General features: G+C 34.8%; 1 protein-coding gene across 5 annotated transcripts in view; it reads right to left on the bottom strand.

Annotated features, from left to right (window-relative positions):
* Window positions 1–903: 903 nt before the first annotated feature.
* The window catches only part of SHPRH (SNF2 histone linker PHD RING helicase), a 90976-nt gene continuing 76626 nt past the window's right edge, over window positions 904–15253 (bottom strand). For 4 of the 5 annotated variants that reach the window (XM_045544527.1, XM_045544526.1, XM_045544528.1 and 1 more), the window contains 5 exons: window positions 11413–11505; window positions 10619–10705; window positions 9648–9826; window positions 4367–4447; window positions 904–2876 (listed from right to left, as the gene is read on the bottom strand). In XM_045544527.1, coding sequence (XP_045400483.1) covers window positions 2780–2876; window positions 4367–4447; window positions 9648–9826; window positions 10619–10705; window positions 11413–11505 — 537 coding nt within the window. In that variant the 3' untranslated portion in view covers window positions 904–2779. The remainder of the gene's footprint in view (window positions 2877–4366; window positions 4448–9647; window positions 9827–10618; window positions 10706–11412; window positions 11506–15253) is intronic. The other variant, XR_006733578.1, reaches the window with a different exon arrangement.

Genomic DNA, 15253 nt, shown 5'->3' on the forward strand with positions numbered 1-15253 from the left:
CCAAAGAAGACATGATTCTCTGACAAAGGAAAAATACATTCAGTATTATCAACAGGCAATGATGCACTTATCTTAGTCAATGGAAATTCTTACAAAGTGTCTGGGAAAATAACTAACTGTAGCACTCGAAATTTGGGCAAAAATGTTTGATTCTTAGGGCACTAGAAGGGTCAGTGATCATAACTGTACTGGCATATAAATCACAGGTCTGGAAAGATCCCAAAGATTGAAAATGGGTCCTTGGACAAAGGTTTGATAATTATTTGTAAAATATTAGTTATACGTTGAATTGTCATATTAAGATTTGTATTTGTTGTTAATGGGATATGAAAGGGATCAATTCCTAAAACTAAATGCATGGCTCATTCTGCTGAGGTCACAAATAGAGAAGTTGAAGCTGCAATAAACATAGTACAGCTATCCGGGTTTGAAGCAAAAGGCTATGGAATTAGGTATATGTAGTTTATATTGTATATAAATAAATCTTTCCAGTTCTTGTCAGCACATCTGGAGTCATTTAACAGAATGATTCTCCAGATTCAAACACATTTAATTTCTAAGGATTGGAGCTATTCTAAGAATTGGGACTATCTCATTTTTTTCACTAGTTCATTAGTATAGGGCTCATTTAAGAAAACTACTTATGAGTACAGTGACATTTCAGAGAACATAAAATGATGGAGGACTAAAACTTAAAAATCCCTTGTTTGCAGCCAAGATGTAGGAGATTAGATTTGCATTTGTTTTGAACAACTGGAAGAACTGTCACAATTGTTTTGAAGAAATAACAAATGTATTTAAAATATGGAATTCTGTAGTATTAGCAATTTTGACATCTTTTGTTGAGAGACAAAAACATCTTGTATGTTTGTTCCATGGCTTAGAAATTAAATAATCCCACAATTTCAATTTCCACTAAAATATTTAATTGATATCTTACAGAAATAAATAAGAGCAGTTTTTCTCTAATACAGATAAGTATATTTATATATATGTCCTTTTTATTTTTACAAAATTGAAGCATATCAAATTGTTTTCTCTAAAGCACAACTCAGAAGGTAATACTAGAAAACAAACTTGAAAGAAATACTGAAATAGTCATTATTAAATTATAACCATGGGCCTTCGGAACCTTAGCATGACATGTGACTTGTAAAAGAACATGAGATTTGGAATCAGGGAACCTGGGCTCCACTGTTTACTTGCTACATGCCATAGGCAAGTTTCTCAATATTTCTGAACCTCAGTTCTCTACCTTTAAAACAGGAATGATATTAATTATATCAACTTCACAGGACTGTTAGGCAAATTAAATACGTAAATGTACAGGAAAGCTCTTTATAATATGCAAAGAGCTACAAAAATATTAATAATAGTTCAATTTAATTTCATATAAAAGAATCAATGCATATCTCCCTTCAGCTGAAGAATAAGCACCAAAAAATGTGTGTTCTCTTCAGCTGAATTATATCACCCGAAAAACCTAGAGTAAGAAGATGCACCTTAACTAAGCACCAAAGCCTGTTGGACAAATGTGATTCATGGGATATTTCTATTAGTTTTCTGGGCAGCTAAGTAGGAGCTAATGAATGAGTCCTGAGGGTCAGTTAAAACTCTGAAGGCTCAAGGAAAAGAAAACAAAACAAGAACATTTGTATTACATCAAATGGCTAGGATACAAGCTACTCCTTATTCAGCGATTTCAAAGTCCATTGATTCTTCACAGAAGAAGAAACACTCAGTTATTATCACTTGCAACTATCTGCTTATATGAACACAGCATTCTCTTGTTTAAAAGATCAAATGCTAGTCCTTAAGGGAAGAACTGGATTAAATAACAAACTTCAAATTTAGGTATTCGTGGCTAAAAAGTCTAGTCACACAAGAACACAGGAAAGAAAGAGAATCCAAAACATCAGTATAATAATGATTAAAAAAAACCTTGCCATATTTTCCATGTTATAATGATAAGACTTAAAATCATAAAAATTGCCAATTTACAGATACATCAATGTTAAAAATGTATAAAAACTTAACAATAAGAAAAATTAAGAGTAGAGAAAGCAGATAATTTTAAGGTAAACATTAGTACATTTAAAAATTCTATTTGGAATTTTTAACTGCTTACACTGACACTACTTAATACATAATAGAAATGAAAAGTTTTCAATGTTTTGATTTTTAGTAGCAAGATACAGAAAAAAGAAACAATTATCTAGTATTAACTTATTTTTAGGAATTGTATTACTATTAAATTAGTATGCATGGAGTCTAAACCTACTCAAATAACTAAGAGTTAATATGATTCACCACCTACTTAAAATACTACTAACAAGATATTGGTGAATCATGTGCTATAGACACTGACGGCCCTTCCAAAAATGAGATCTATGTTGGTTGAATATGTCAGGTCATATAAAACTAGACTAGTTCACTTTCTCTTTTACTCCAACTCTTTTTACAACTGATCTTTTCAAAAGGAAAGTACCCATTACTTCTCTTAATTCTCTTGCCTCATCAGATATAGATATTCTTTGGAACAAAAATAAATGTTTTATTAGGAGTGTAAAATTAAAAGTCTTTATAGATCTTCTGAAAACAGTATACTGAAGACGATTCAATAAGTACTAGGCCACTGTGTAACCAAAAAAAGAAACAAACTCATTCAACTAGTAACAGTGTTTACTGACATCTACTAGAGTTTTAAACTTCTAACTTTGCTTTACAGCTATGAAAGTTTATTAATACATTGAAGTCTGTGGATTGAGTCAAGTGTAATTCATTCAAGCTCTTCAGTTTCTTTGGTAAACAGGTCTGCCAGATCAGCCACGGTCAAGACGGAGGCCTCTGAATGCTTCACTGATGAGTTCGTGTGACTGCAGGGTTTTCCAAGCGAGCACAGTCAGAGAGAAACCCCCCAAAATCAGTGAATCAGTGATTATATTTGTAATAAAACAAAACTAAACACATATTTGTTCTTAAGTTTTTGTAACTGGGCCATAAGAAAATCACAGAAGAAAACAGGTGATGAAATTATGAAATCTTGTCAAAATTAGTGAAGACTTTTATATATTATTTTCAGGTCTTGTCATAAATTTTTTTTTCTGTGCAATTAGTAAAAGAATAAAGCCTCTGACAATTGCTACTAAGGCTCTTACCTTACAATGTACCTTCTTACCATCTAATTTTTTTTTTTTCCCAGACAGGGTCTTGCTTTGACACCTGGGCTAGAGTACAGTGGCATGATCATAGCTCACTGCAACCTCAAACTCCTAGGCTCCTCCTGCCTCAGTCTACCGAATAGCTAGGATTATAGGCATGCACCTCCATGCCTGGCTTATTTTTAATTTTTTTTAGAGATGGGGGTCTCGCTATGTTGCCCAGGCTGATCTTGAACTCCTGTCCTCAAGCCACCCTCCTGCCTTAGTCTCTCAAAGTGCTAGGATTACAAGTGTGAGCCACCATGCCTGGCCTAAAGTTAATTTGTTTCAAGAGAATTTCAATGGCCCTTTTAATTGCTATTTTATTAAAGCAGCTTAAATTAAAAATCACTGAAGTCTGTTACACATGGAAACAAGAATAAAAAGCCTTTATTTTTTAGGTAAAAAGCTCTTGGGGGGTAGCCTCTTTCCTTCCCATAAGCCACCAGTGGAAGAAAGTTTCTGGTTTCTAATTGCTTTTTTGCTATGCAAAGTACCTCTGTGGAAACAATCCCTTCTAAGGTAATAATCTCTTCCTTGGGTATCTTCCAATCCTACCCATCTCCCAAGGATGCAGAGAGGCATTGGTTTGTTTTCAAAATGACTTTAAAGAAAAATTATGGCATAAACATTCGAAAGTTTTATGATTACAAAGGTCAAGTTTTTAAAATTAAGACTGTTTTGGCCTCTCTGCCTTTGGAATTGACACCACAATTACCAGCCAAGTTTTAAAATCCAGATATTCCTATCTGCACATGACTGGTAAGTGTGATGTATAAAGCAGCAATACAAGTTTAGTTTACACACATCAGGCTAAGGCTTGTAAGTCAGGCATAAAGATTTATTTCATTTAAAAAGTAATCCAATGTGGCAAAGAAATATAACGTACTCTAAATATTTTTACACCTTATAACCTATTAATAAATTAATTCAAATATAGAATGTCTAGAGCATTAACTGGGAAATATTGAATAGGCAAAATGTCACAGTTTTCTTTTAAAAAGTATTTGTGTTTATATCTTTTGTTGCCATCTAAGTGAAGAAGTTCCAAACACATACACAAACTTAAACAAGAAAACTTTACATGTCCTGAGTTGCTTAAAAAGAAAAAAAAAAAAAAAAGGAAAAAACTTCCCCCCATCTAGTGGTAGCAAATTGTTACCTACCTTTTCTCAGCAGTTTTCAGCATTGCCTGCATTCTTTCTTCTATTGTTGCTTTAATTAAGAATCTGTGTACAATAGTAGGTCTAGAAGGCACACAACAATTTTAAGCTTAAAAACATCTTAAAACTAATTAGTACAAACTGACTTCACATATTATACTCTCTATTCATTAGTTGGTGCCCACTTGTGGCAGGTACTAATCAAGGTGCTGGGGGAGATTCTGCAGCAAATAAAACGAACCATTTAATCTTCATGAACTAACATGCTAATGCAGGAAGACAGAAAACAAACAGAGAAAGAAATAAGATAATTTCAGGTACAGACAATGCCATGAGGAGGCTGACATAGAAGTTGAAACAGAGTGATGAGAATGAGGCCAGCGGAAGGAGGTGCAGGAAGAATACCAAAAGAAAGAAGCAGCACGTGTGCATAGTCCCTGGGAAGAGAACACACTTGGAACAAGCTTAAAATGTTCAAGGGGTCAAAAGAAGGCTAGCATGGCAGAAGCACACTGTAAACGAGAGAGAGAGGTGGAAATGAGGTTGGAGATTAGGGTGTTGCAGGACATGACCAAGAATTTGGATTTCATTGTGGTTATAATGGGAAACCCTCAGGGAGTTTTATGCATGATTTGACTTATACTTGATTGTACTTTAGAAATCTCTTTGGTTGCTGTGTAGAGGATATACTTTCTGATGGCACGAGTGGCGCCACACCATACAGAGAAGCCAGGTTCTACAGTCATCCAGGTAAGAGAAGTGAATTGTACTACAGTTGTATCAGTGGAGACTGTAAGTAGTTGAGTAGATTTGGAATATCTCTTGGCAGCAGAGCTGACAAGACTTAAATGATGATTTGGATGTGAGATGTGAAAAGAGAAGTATGGAAAAGCCCTAGACTTCTGATCTGAGCAACTATAGGCAACAGTTCCACACTGTAAAATGGGGAAGGCTTGGGGCATGGGAGTGCAATAGGAACACAGTTTTGTTTTGTCCATGTAAACCTATTAGATACCCATTAGACAGGCCTCTAAGGGAGGCACAGAGTTCAGAGATATGTGTACAAAGACAAAACTGGATATGAAGCTGGGACAAAAGCTATAAGTGCACGTCTGGGTCAGGCGGTAAACATTTGAGAGTCATCCATGTGCGAATGCTACTTAAAGCCCTGATATCAGATGAACTCACCTAGGGAGTACAGACAGATGGAGAAAAACAACCCTCAGACCACTGGCAAGAAGCAGGTCATTAATAAGGTTATAAGCTTCATTTCGGTGATATGGTGGGGAGGAAAAAAAACAATCAGAAAGGATGAGAGCGAACGGGAGATAAGCAGGTGGAGGCGGAATGTAGGGAAGTGTTTGTTTTTTATTTTTAAAGATGGATAATATTAGAACACATCTATGTGGTGATGTATTACAGGTTGAGCATCCGAAATCCAAAAACCCCAAATCTACAATGTTCCAAACTTTGAAATTTTAAGTGCCAACATGATGTCACATATGGAAAATTCCATACCTGACCTCATGTGATGGGCTGCAGTCAAAACTTTGTTTCATCCACAAAATTATTAAAAATATTTAATAAAGTTACCTTCAGTTATATGTATAAGATATATATGAAACATAAATGAATTTCATGTTTAGACTTGGGTCTCATCCCCAAGATACCTCATTATGTATTACAAATATTCCAAAATCTGAAAAAAGCCGAAATCTGACTTGGGACTTCCGTCCCAAGCATTTCAGTTAAGGGATACTCAACCTGTACAAAAGGAAAGTCACTGAGAGCATGAGACGGGATGGGATCCAGGGCAAATGGAATGGCTGGCTTTTGAAAGAAAAGGGACACTTCTGCTGCTGTAATAAAAGGGAAGGAATATACAGTACCTTCCTGCCTATTACTACAGATGACATAGCTGTGTTCCCACCTAAAACAATCTCTCGGCTTCAGTATTACTAATATATCCCATATCCTCTTCCTACTCAAGAACACTGTCCCAGCATTCTCCTCCCGCTCTTGTCTCATTAGTTTTTTCCATCTCTAATGAATCATATCATTCTCTTAATTCTCCAATTTGAAAGGAAAAAACAAAACAACTTTCTTGATTTCATTCTTTTCCTTTTCTCTGCTCTTCTCTGCAGCAAAACTCTTCAAAATACTAGTCCTTCCAGCTACACAGAAGCAGCAGTGTGTTGTGGTTAAAGCATGGACTGTGGTGGCAGAATAGCTATGCCTGAAAATTTCCACCACTTTTACTAGCTGTGTGACTATTGACAAGTTGCCTAACCTCTCTTTGTTCTATTAATATTTGTTAAATAAGAAATACACAAAATCCCATTCTCTCGTACCCTCAAATCAGGCTGTTACCTCCACCACTTCATCAAAATTGGTCTTTATCTTCATACTGCTAGAACTAATGATCAATTCTCAATCCTAATCTTCCTTGGCATTTTCACAGCACTTGACACAGTTGACCATATCCTCTTCCTTGAGTTTTGCTCTTTACTTAACTCCTAGGACACCTGTCTTCCGTGGTTTTCTTCCTAACTTATTGATCTTTATCTGTCACTTTTGCTGGTTCCTTCTCTTCTTCTGGAACTTTTTTAACTTTGGTGCCCTGGAGTTTAGTCTATGTTCTTCTTCTCTACCTACACTCACTTCCTAGGTAATCTCATTTAATCTCATGACTTAAAAATGCCATTATATACTGTTGACTTCCAAATGTGTATCTCTAGCCCAGACTTCTCTCCTGAACTCTGGATTTATACATCTAATTACAGAGTAAAAAATCTCCATTCGGATATCTAATAAACATCTCAAACTTACATCTGAGGTAAATTTCTGTTCTTCTCTCACTAAATATTCTCTACCCAGTAATCTTCCCCAGCTGAGATCAAGGCTACTTGATCCTTCTAGTTGTCCAGACCAAAACCCACAGTGTTATCCTTGACATTCTCACACTCTATTGTCCAGGCTGTCCACAAATAGTATCAGTTCTACCTTCAAAATATATCCAGAACCTGACCACTTCTCACCATGTACACTGCTGCCACCATGGTCAGGTCACCTTCAGCTCTCACCAGGACAACTCCAATGGCCTCCACAGTTCTCTGCTTCTACTCTCCTTTGCTCCCCTTCACCCACTCCCACCCCAACACAGCACTTAATGATTCTTTCAAAACTTAAGTGAGATCATGCCACGCCTCTGCTCCAAGCCTTTCAATGGCTCTCTGCCTTCCAGAGAGTAAAAGCAACATCCTCACAGTGGCCTCCTGGGCCCAATGTAATCCTCTCTCCACCAAAGCCTTCCATTTCATCTCCTGTTTCTCTCCCCTTGGCTCACTCCATTCCAGCAACCCAGGCTCCTTGCTACTCCCCAAACATACCATACCCCTGACTTGGGGCCTTTGCACTGAGTACATTGTCTACTTGAACATTCTTTCCCAAGATATCTGCATGACTAACTTTCCCACCTCTTTCAAGTCTCTGCTCAGATGCTACCTTCTCAATAAGCCCTTTCATGCCTTTCTGCCCAGCCACCTGCTCTCGTAAACTTCCTCACCCTGCTCTACTTTTCCATCTCCTAACGTAGTCTATATTTTACTTACTATGTTTGCTGTTTACCATCTGTCTCTCTACCTTACAAAGGATGTCCCCTTACAACTAGAATTAAGCTCCATGAGGATCTCCAGTATTTAGAACAGTGCCTGGCACAAAAAAAATGCTCGATAAAGACCTAATGAATGAAGTATGTGGGTACTGATGCAGGCAGAGTGTTTAAGTTGATGATGGAAAGATGAGGTGCTTCTAATCTGACTGTATTTGTTTCCCCTGTATGAGGCAAGATTTTCATCAATATGGAGGAGGAAGATAGAGAACACTTAAGATAGTCTCTTCAGAGACTAGAAAAATCGATTTACTAGGGAAGTTTAATAAGAGCCTTTTACTTGTGGCTTTAAACCTGAGATGAGTCCAGTCTGTGCTTTAGAAGAACACTGGTAGGACAAGAAACTAATGTTTAAAAATACAAAACAAAACCAACAAAAAACAAATAAGATGTAACTGCATTTTAAATGACGCTTGGTGGTACTTTAGAATGAGCCTGCATTTATTTCAGTTATGCTACTTTGCCCTATTTTGTTAAAGGTTTGTTTAATTAACGTATCTCTTCTCTGCTTAAAATTAAAACTCTTTATTTGCTCTCCCAGGAACTGCTTACAGAGCAGCCCATGTTTCTAAGTATGACATGAAAGACCTCATCTCCTGCTACGGCCTTTCTCATACTCGATACTCCAGCAATTCCAAACTCTTTACAGACCCCAGAAATATGTTGTTTACCACCACTGTGTTTTTATATATACAACTCTCTTTGGCTGTGTGAATACCCTTTTCTAGCCCAACTTTGAAATAATTATTCCTTCAAGACTCAATATAATAAAGTCTTCCCTGGCTTTCTAGGACACAAGTGATCACTGCCTTTATTGTTAACCCAGTACTTCTATTATTAAACTTTCACACATTCTACTGTAATACTTTAAATCATCTGTTTCCTGTACTACATAATGACCTCCTTGGGGGAAAAGATTGTCTTATTCAATTTGAATCTTCAATATTTAGCATAATGAATGCCTGACATATAGTAGGTACTCAATATATAAATATTGATTTAATGAGAGTTTACTGTGGATGTGTGTCTTTTTAAAAAACATTCAAGGCATCTAACATCCAGGAGGTAATACATCTGGGGGGCCTTAAAAAGATAATCATCCATTCTGATATTTGAATAAAGGTAATACATACCACATAATTTTCACTGTTAGGTTTGCTTTGGGCCTTAAACAAAATCTAGTTCTTTCTTAGAGCTGACCTTTTCCTAAGGGTAAGAACTTTAAAACAAGCCATTTTCAGTCGTGTATGAGATATGTCTTCTTTTAAACACAGGCCTATTTCAGACAATCTAAAATCCACTCTTCTCAAAGTCATGATGGATGCCTTCAATTTTGTAGCTGTCTTAAGTATTTCTAACAAGCTTTTTTGATGAAGTGATCAGGTTTTTGTGGGAAAGACAAAAATTTGGGAAAATTTGGAGGTTTGCTGCTTGGAGGAGGGAGGGTTGGAAATCTCATGCCTTTTGATTATATAATAATGCTTAAAAATTTAATAAATAAGGCAGTAATTAAAAACAAATAGGCTACGATGAACATAAATGAAGAGTTTAGGTGCTGTCTTGGTTTCTTAGAAAACTGAAGCAATTGTGACTGATGCTAATTTTAGTCCTTACTTTGTCTGTCCAATTCGGTGCACCCTCCCTATGGCCTGAAGCTCATGGGCAGGGTTCAATATGGGCTCCACCAAGAGAACATGAGTTGCTTCAATGATAGTTAATCCATTAGAACCTGTGTGCAGGGGCAGCAGCAAAATATTGATTTGGGGATCACGTTTAAATGCTGAAAGGTTCTCCTAAAAAAGAAAGGTACATTTTAATTTTAGCTGGATCAGTTGAAATAAGAGCAGTATGTTATAGCCCACTATAAAGATGTTTAATGGTATCCATTAGGTCTTTGTGAAATGTAACTACTAAAGAAAATTAAATGCAAAATTACCAATTTTAGAAAATGTAAACTTGTTGCTAGACTTTAATTATGAGGAAAAATATCATATAAGCTCTCTTATTCTTTATAATATATAGTGTAATCACATCACAAGATAGATACATGCGGTATATGTAAATTAAACTACATAAGCTTAGAGGACAAAGAGAGAAAGAAAGAAAGATGTGCTAGAGTTCATGTGAGTTAAGAGACATGAATCTGCTAAATTTTCATTTGGTCTTTGTGTGTGTCTTAGGATGTGCACCTGTCACTGTGCTCAGTGTGATGTAAGGACAATTTTGACCATATGCAGTTTTGCCTGACACAATGTCTTTAGAACCTAGTCCCTGGGGCACCAGGCCCCTGTTTATTCAAAAGGTATATCATAGTCAATCTTTTCCTATATTAAAAAAAAAGACCCCAAGTCAGAAGATCTTAAAAAAAAAAGATGGTCTTGTTATGGCTATAATTGAATAGATCAAAACACCTACAGTTTCTCTACTTTGCTTTTAAATGTTAACTTTATAACTCATCAAGAAGTCAAACCCTGCTTATGTGGCTTATCTGACACAAGACAATAAATGTAAGTAAGCTACTTAATAGCAGTTTCAATTTGCAACTGACTCTACTACAAAAAAACAGGAGTAAAATCTTGACATACCTGGAATGTCTTAACACGACTGATCTGTGCAAATTCCATGTTGTTGTCAGTGAGAGCTTTTGAAATAATGTCTAACACATCTTGCCACTAGAATACATAAAACAATAAGAAAACCAATATTTACACACAGCTTTTATCTAAAGAGGAATTGAAAAGAGACTAAATCAAATTAAATTTTATAAGGTTAATTAAGTAAAAATAAAAACAAAACTCTTAAATGTAGTACCATCAATGTTATTTAGCTCTATCTTGAAACAGTAGTGGTGTATATTTTTATTTTTTGCATCAAATGCTGGCTGAAAAATAGGGTAAAAAACATTAATATCTTTGCAAATTGAATTAAGATAAACCAATAATAGAAAATAAATAATAGAATGTGTATTGGATGTGGTTATTATCTTCCAAAAATGAAAACTACAAGTTTTTATTCCACCCTTTATTTAGTAAATTCATTTTCTTTTTCTTAAACAACCATATTCAGTTCTGAGATGAGACTTTCAAGGTTAGTGATTTCAATTTTTAAAATATTGAAATAAGAAAATCCCTAAATGAAATTAATATAAAATCATGAAACATAGTTATAGGAATTGTCTTGTGAAGTATCATCAAATTTTTCTAAAAATAATTCTATCTTATGGAATTGGGGAAAAAATCTAATATGGAGAAAAATCTAATAGTAATTCTAAATCTTAACTATATTATGGTAAATATTAAAAATAAGTTCTTAGATATAAGCTGATTAGAGACAGGAAGTTAGTCCAAGTTAATATTGAGGATCAAAATGTTGATTTTACCGTTGAGAAAACAAGTGCTTTTGCCCCTGGATCTCTAAGCTGTATTTTCATCAGAGTTCTGACCACAGCTTCCACTTTTGTAGAATGGCTGCCCTTTTAACAAAAACGAAAAAAAACCCCACATCACTACCAAATAAAATATAGTTAACAATGGAAAGGAAAAGCAATATAAAACATTTTTTATTATCAAAACTACATGTGCATCAAAACAAATTATCAGATGCATATGTGTTTACTTTTTTTAATTTTGTGCTTGCTGGAAATTTTCTTTAGCCTCAAATTGTAGAAGTTGTGAAATTTACACCCAGAGAGATTTGAATACAAAAGAACACCAGAAAGTCATAAAATGATATGACTGTGAAGATAAACAGTGAAGAATCCAATCAATGAAGAATACTTTCTTGCAATGGCATTACCCAAGACAACGGTAAACACTTAAAAGAATGTTTTATTGCATCTTCTATAACCATTTCTATCAGAAGAGGACTAAAATGAGAAAATGATAAAAAATGGAAAAATAAGAAAAATAAGAAAATAGAGCAAGTGTTTTTGTAGCCCCCCAATAGGAAAGTTTTCTCCTGGAGTATTACTCTGGGAGATGATATGCCATAGAAATTAAGGGCACGGGAAAATCTAAATTCAACACCCAGTTCTGCAACTCACTAGCTATATAGGTTCTAAGCTTTCTAACTTTTCGTTTCCTCATCTGTCAAATGGAGATGATAATTTTATTAATTTCCAAAGGTGGAATACTGCAGTGACTCTGCTTGTATTTACAGCTTTGGGTACATCTGCAAATACATTTGTTGGATGGGCACGAAGTAGAATTGGCTAAAAGTTAAAGGAACTTATTAGATATTTGGGTTTTGGTAGATTCCTCAACAAATTGTTCTAACAATGCCACAACTTTTACCTATCAGCAGTTAAATGTGCTTATTTTTTTGCATACTTGCTAACGTTTATTTTTTTTGCCAATCTGATAGGTAAAATGAGTAATCAAATTTCCATTTAGTCTGTAATTCCCTGAGAGTGAGTTTGAACATCAGTTGCTGGTCATTTAGAGTTTTTTCTCTGTGAAATGTCTATTCATATCCTTTGTTAATTTTAAAAAATTGGGATATCCTTTTCTACTGATTTGTAGGACCTCTTTATATACTGTAGATGTTAAACTTAGGTTGTAAGTATTTTCCTACCTCTGTCCATAGTTCACATTTAATTATGTTAAATGCAATAATGTAAGTAAGAGTGCTATGTTAATATATTTCATAATTACATTAACTCACAAATTCTTAATGAGTGATATATATCTGGATTTAATTATGTATTTTTTGACTTTACTATTTTATTAGACTTGTGTTTGACATTTAAATTAGTTTATATGAGTGATTTTATTTGAAGAATAGCATTTTCCTCAATTAATTGCCCTGACTTGGTTCTATTTAATATATAATTTCATATTATATTATGTTGAGTATGTTACATTTCTGTCTTCTATCAGTTAATATATTGTTTGAAAACAAGAATCAAATGGCATTTACCTTTATATCACCTACAGCTTTAATTATGGTCCTTTGTAAATAGTATGCAAGCTATTTAATGCAAAAAATTAATATTTATACTTACTCTTTTCAATTGCAAACATGCTAAGTAAAATAAATGAATAAACTAAAAATAAAGAGGAGTCAGGATATGATTTACAACTTCCAACATATTTTCATGCATCCAGAATGATCAACAACAGGCAAATCAAACCTTGCGATTAATCTCTAGCTTTCCCACTTAACAAAAGCTAGAGAGACTCTGACAAAAGCAGTTGTGAACAAAAAGGGGATTTGGCCTAATACAAAGCGGGCTCCAAAGTGGATTTTGTGTTAGGTATTGTGTAATGACATCATTGGAACTGGTGTTAAAATAAGCCAACAACCGGATGGTGGTAGCATCTCATTCAGGTTTATCAACACTGTTATTTTTCACCTATCAGAAGCTTTAGGAGAGATTAATAAGGTCAGCAAACTTTATGGGCCTTTATTTCCAATCTTTAGGATTACTGATTCCTACCACATTAGGCCCTTATTCATAAACTTTTTTCTTTCTTCCCTGCTTGTGGTTCTTTATTTCCAAATAAAAAGGAAAAGTACCAAAACAATACTGAAAAAAACTATGGTTGGTCTAAGAGTAAACCAATCAACAAACAGGGCAGACTTTCTTCTGCATTTTCCCCCACTTTCACTCAAGTATCTCCTCCAATATTTCAAGTAAGTTCATCTTTGATTATTCAAATCATTTATTTACTCAACAAAAACTTACTGTGCACCTAAGTGACAAGAACTACATTAGGATGAGTGATATCAGCAAGAAGGTAGAATAGGAGGTCCTTTGCTTGTATCTTCTCATAGCAACAAGAACTTTGCAGTCATCCATGGACAAAAGTGTCTTTGTGGAAGCTTTGGGTTCCGATAGGAGTCTGTGAAACTGTGGTGGAACTCAGACCTAAGAGGGTTGCTTTTGGAGGGCAGGCCTGGGCCCAGGTGACAGACTCACTGACCATGGTCCTGGCTCCAGACCCAGAAATGGCCTTGCTCAACTGCTTGTTTGCTGTAGCCCTGTTTGGCCTTGATCTTGCTACTGAAACTAGTTTGTAAAGACTGAAAGAGGTGTTTGCTCCTTCAAATGCACAGACACAAATGCAAGGCTATGTGGATAATGAAGAATCAGGAAAATATAAAACCACCAAAGAAAACTAATAAAGCTGTAGTAACTGACTCTAAAAAATTAGAAATCTACAAATTACCTGAAAAAGAATTCAAAATAATCATCATAAAGAAGCTCAATGAGGTGCAAGAAAACAGACAAATAAATGAAATAAGAAAATGTGCCAATAAAATGAGCAGTTTAATCCAAAAATAGGAACCATGAGAAGAACCAAACAGAAAACCTGGAGCTGAAGAATACATAACAGAACTGAAAAACTCAACAGAGCTTCAACTGTAGACTTTGTTATGAAGAATAAAGAATGCTGAGAATAAAGAAGAGTAAAGAAGAGAACTCGAAGACAGGTCACTTGAAATTAGTCAATTAGAAGAATAAAAAAAGACTGAAAAAGAGTGAGTAAAGCATAAGGAACCTATGGGGACACCATCAAACATACCAATATACAGATTATGGGAGTCTTAGTAGGAGAAGAGAAAGGGAAAGGGTAAGAAAGCTTATTTAAAGAAATACTGGCTGGAAACTTCCCAAATCTTTGGAGGAATATGGACGTATAGATTAATGAAATTCAAAGGATTCTACATAATATAAGCCAAGACACATTATAATTAAACTGTCAAAAGTCAAAGACAAATAGAGAATCTTGAAAGCAGCCAGAGATAAGAGACTTATCATAATTAAGGGAACCCAGAGAAAGCTATCAGCAGATTTCTCCACAGAATCTTGTGCTAGGAGGGAGAGGGATATTATGTTCTAAGTGCTGAAAGAAATTTTAAAAAGTCCTGTCAACTAAGCATACTGTAATCAGCAAAGCTATCCTTCAGAAATGAACAAAACATGAAAGATAAAGACATTCTAAGACAAACAAAGGTGGAGGGAGATCTTCACCATGAGATTTGTCTTAAAAAAATGCAAAAGGGAGTTCTTTAAGTAGATAGGAAAGGAAACTAAGTAACAACATGAAGACATATAAAAGTATAAAATTCACTTGTAAAGGAATATACAGTCAAATTGAGAATACTCTAATACTATAATGGTAAATCACTTTTAACTCTAGTATAAAAGTTCAATGACAAAAATATTAAAAATAACTCTAGCCACAATAATTTAACAGATACACAATGTAAAAAGA

This window comes from Lemur catta, chromosome 2, assembly GCF_020740605.2.
Source record: "Lemur catta isolate mLemCat1 chromosome 2, mLemCat1.pri, whole genome shotgun sequence".
Taxonomy (NCBI): Eukaryota; Metazoa; Chordata; class Mammalia; order Primates; family Lemuridae; genus Lemur; species Lemur catta.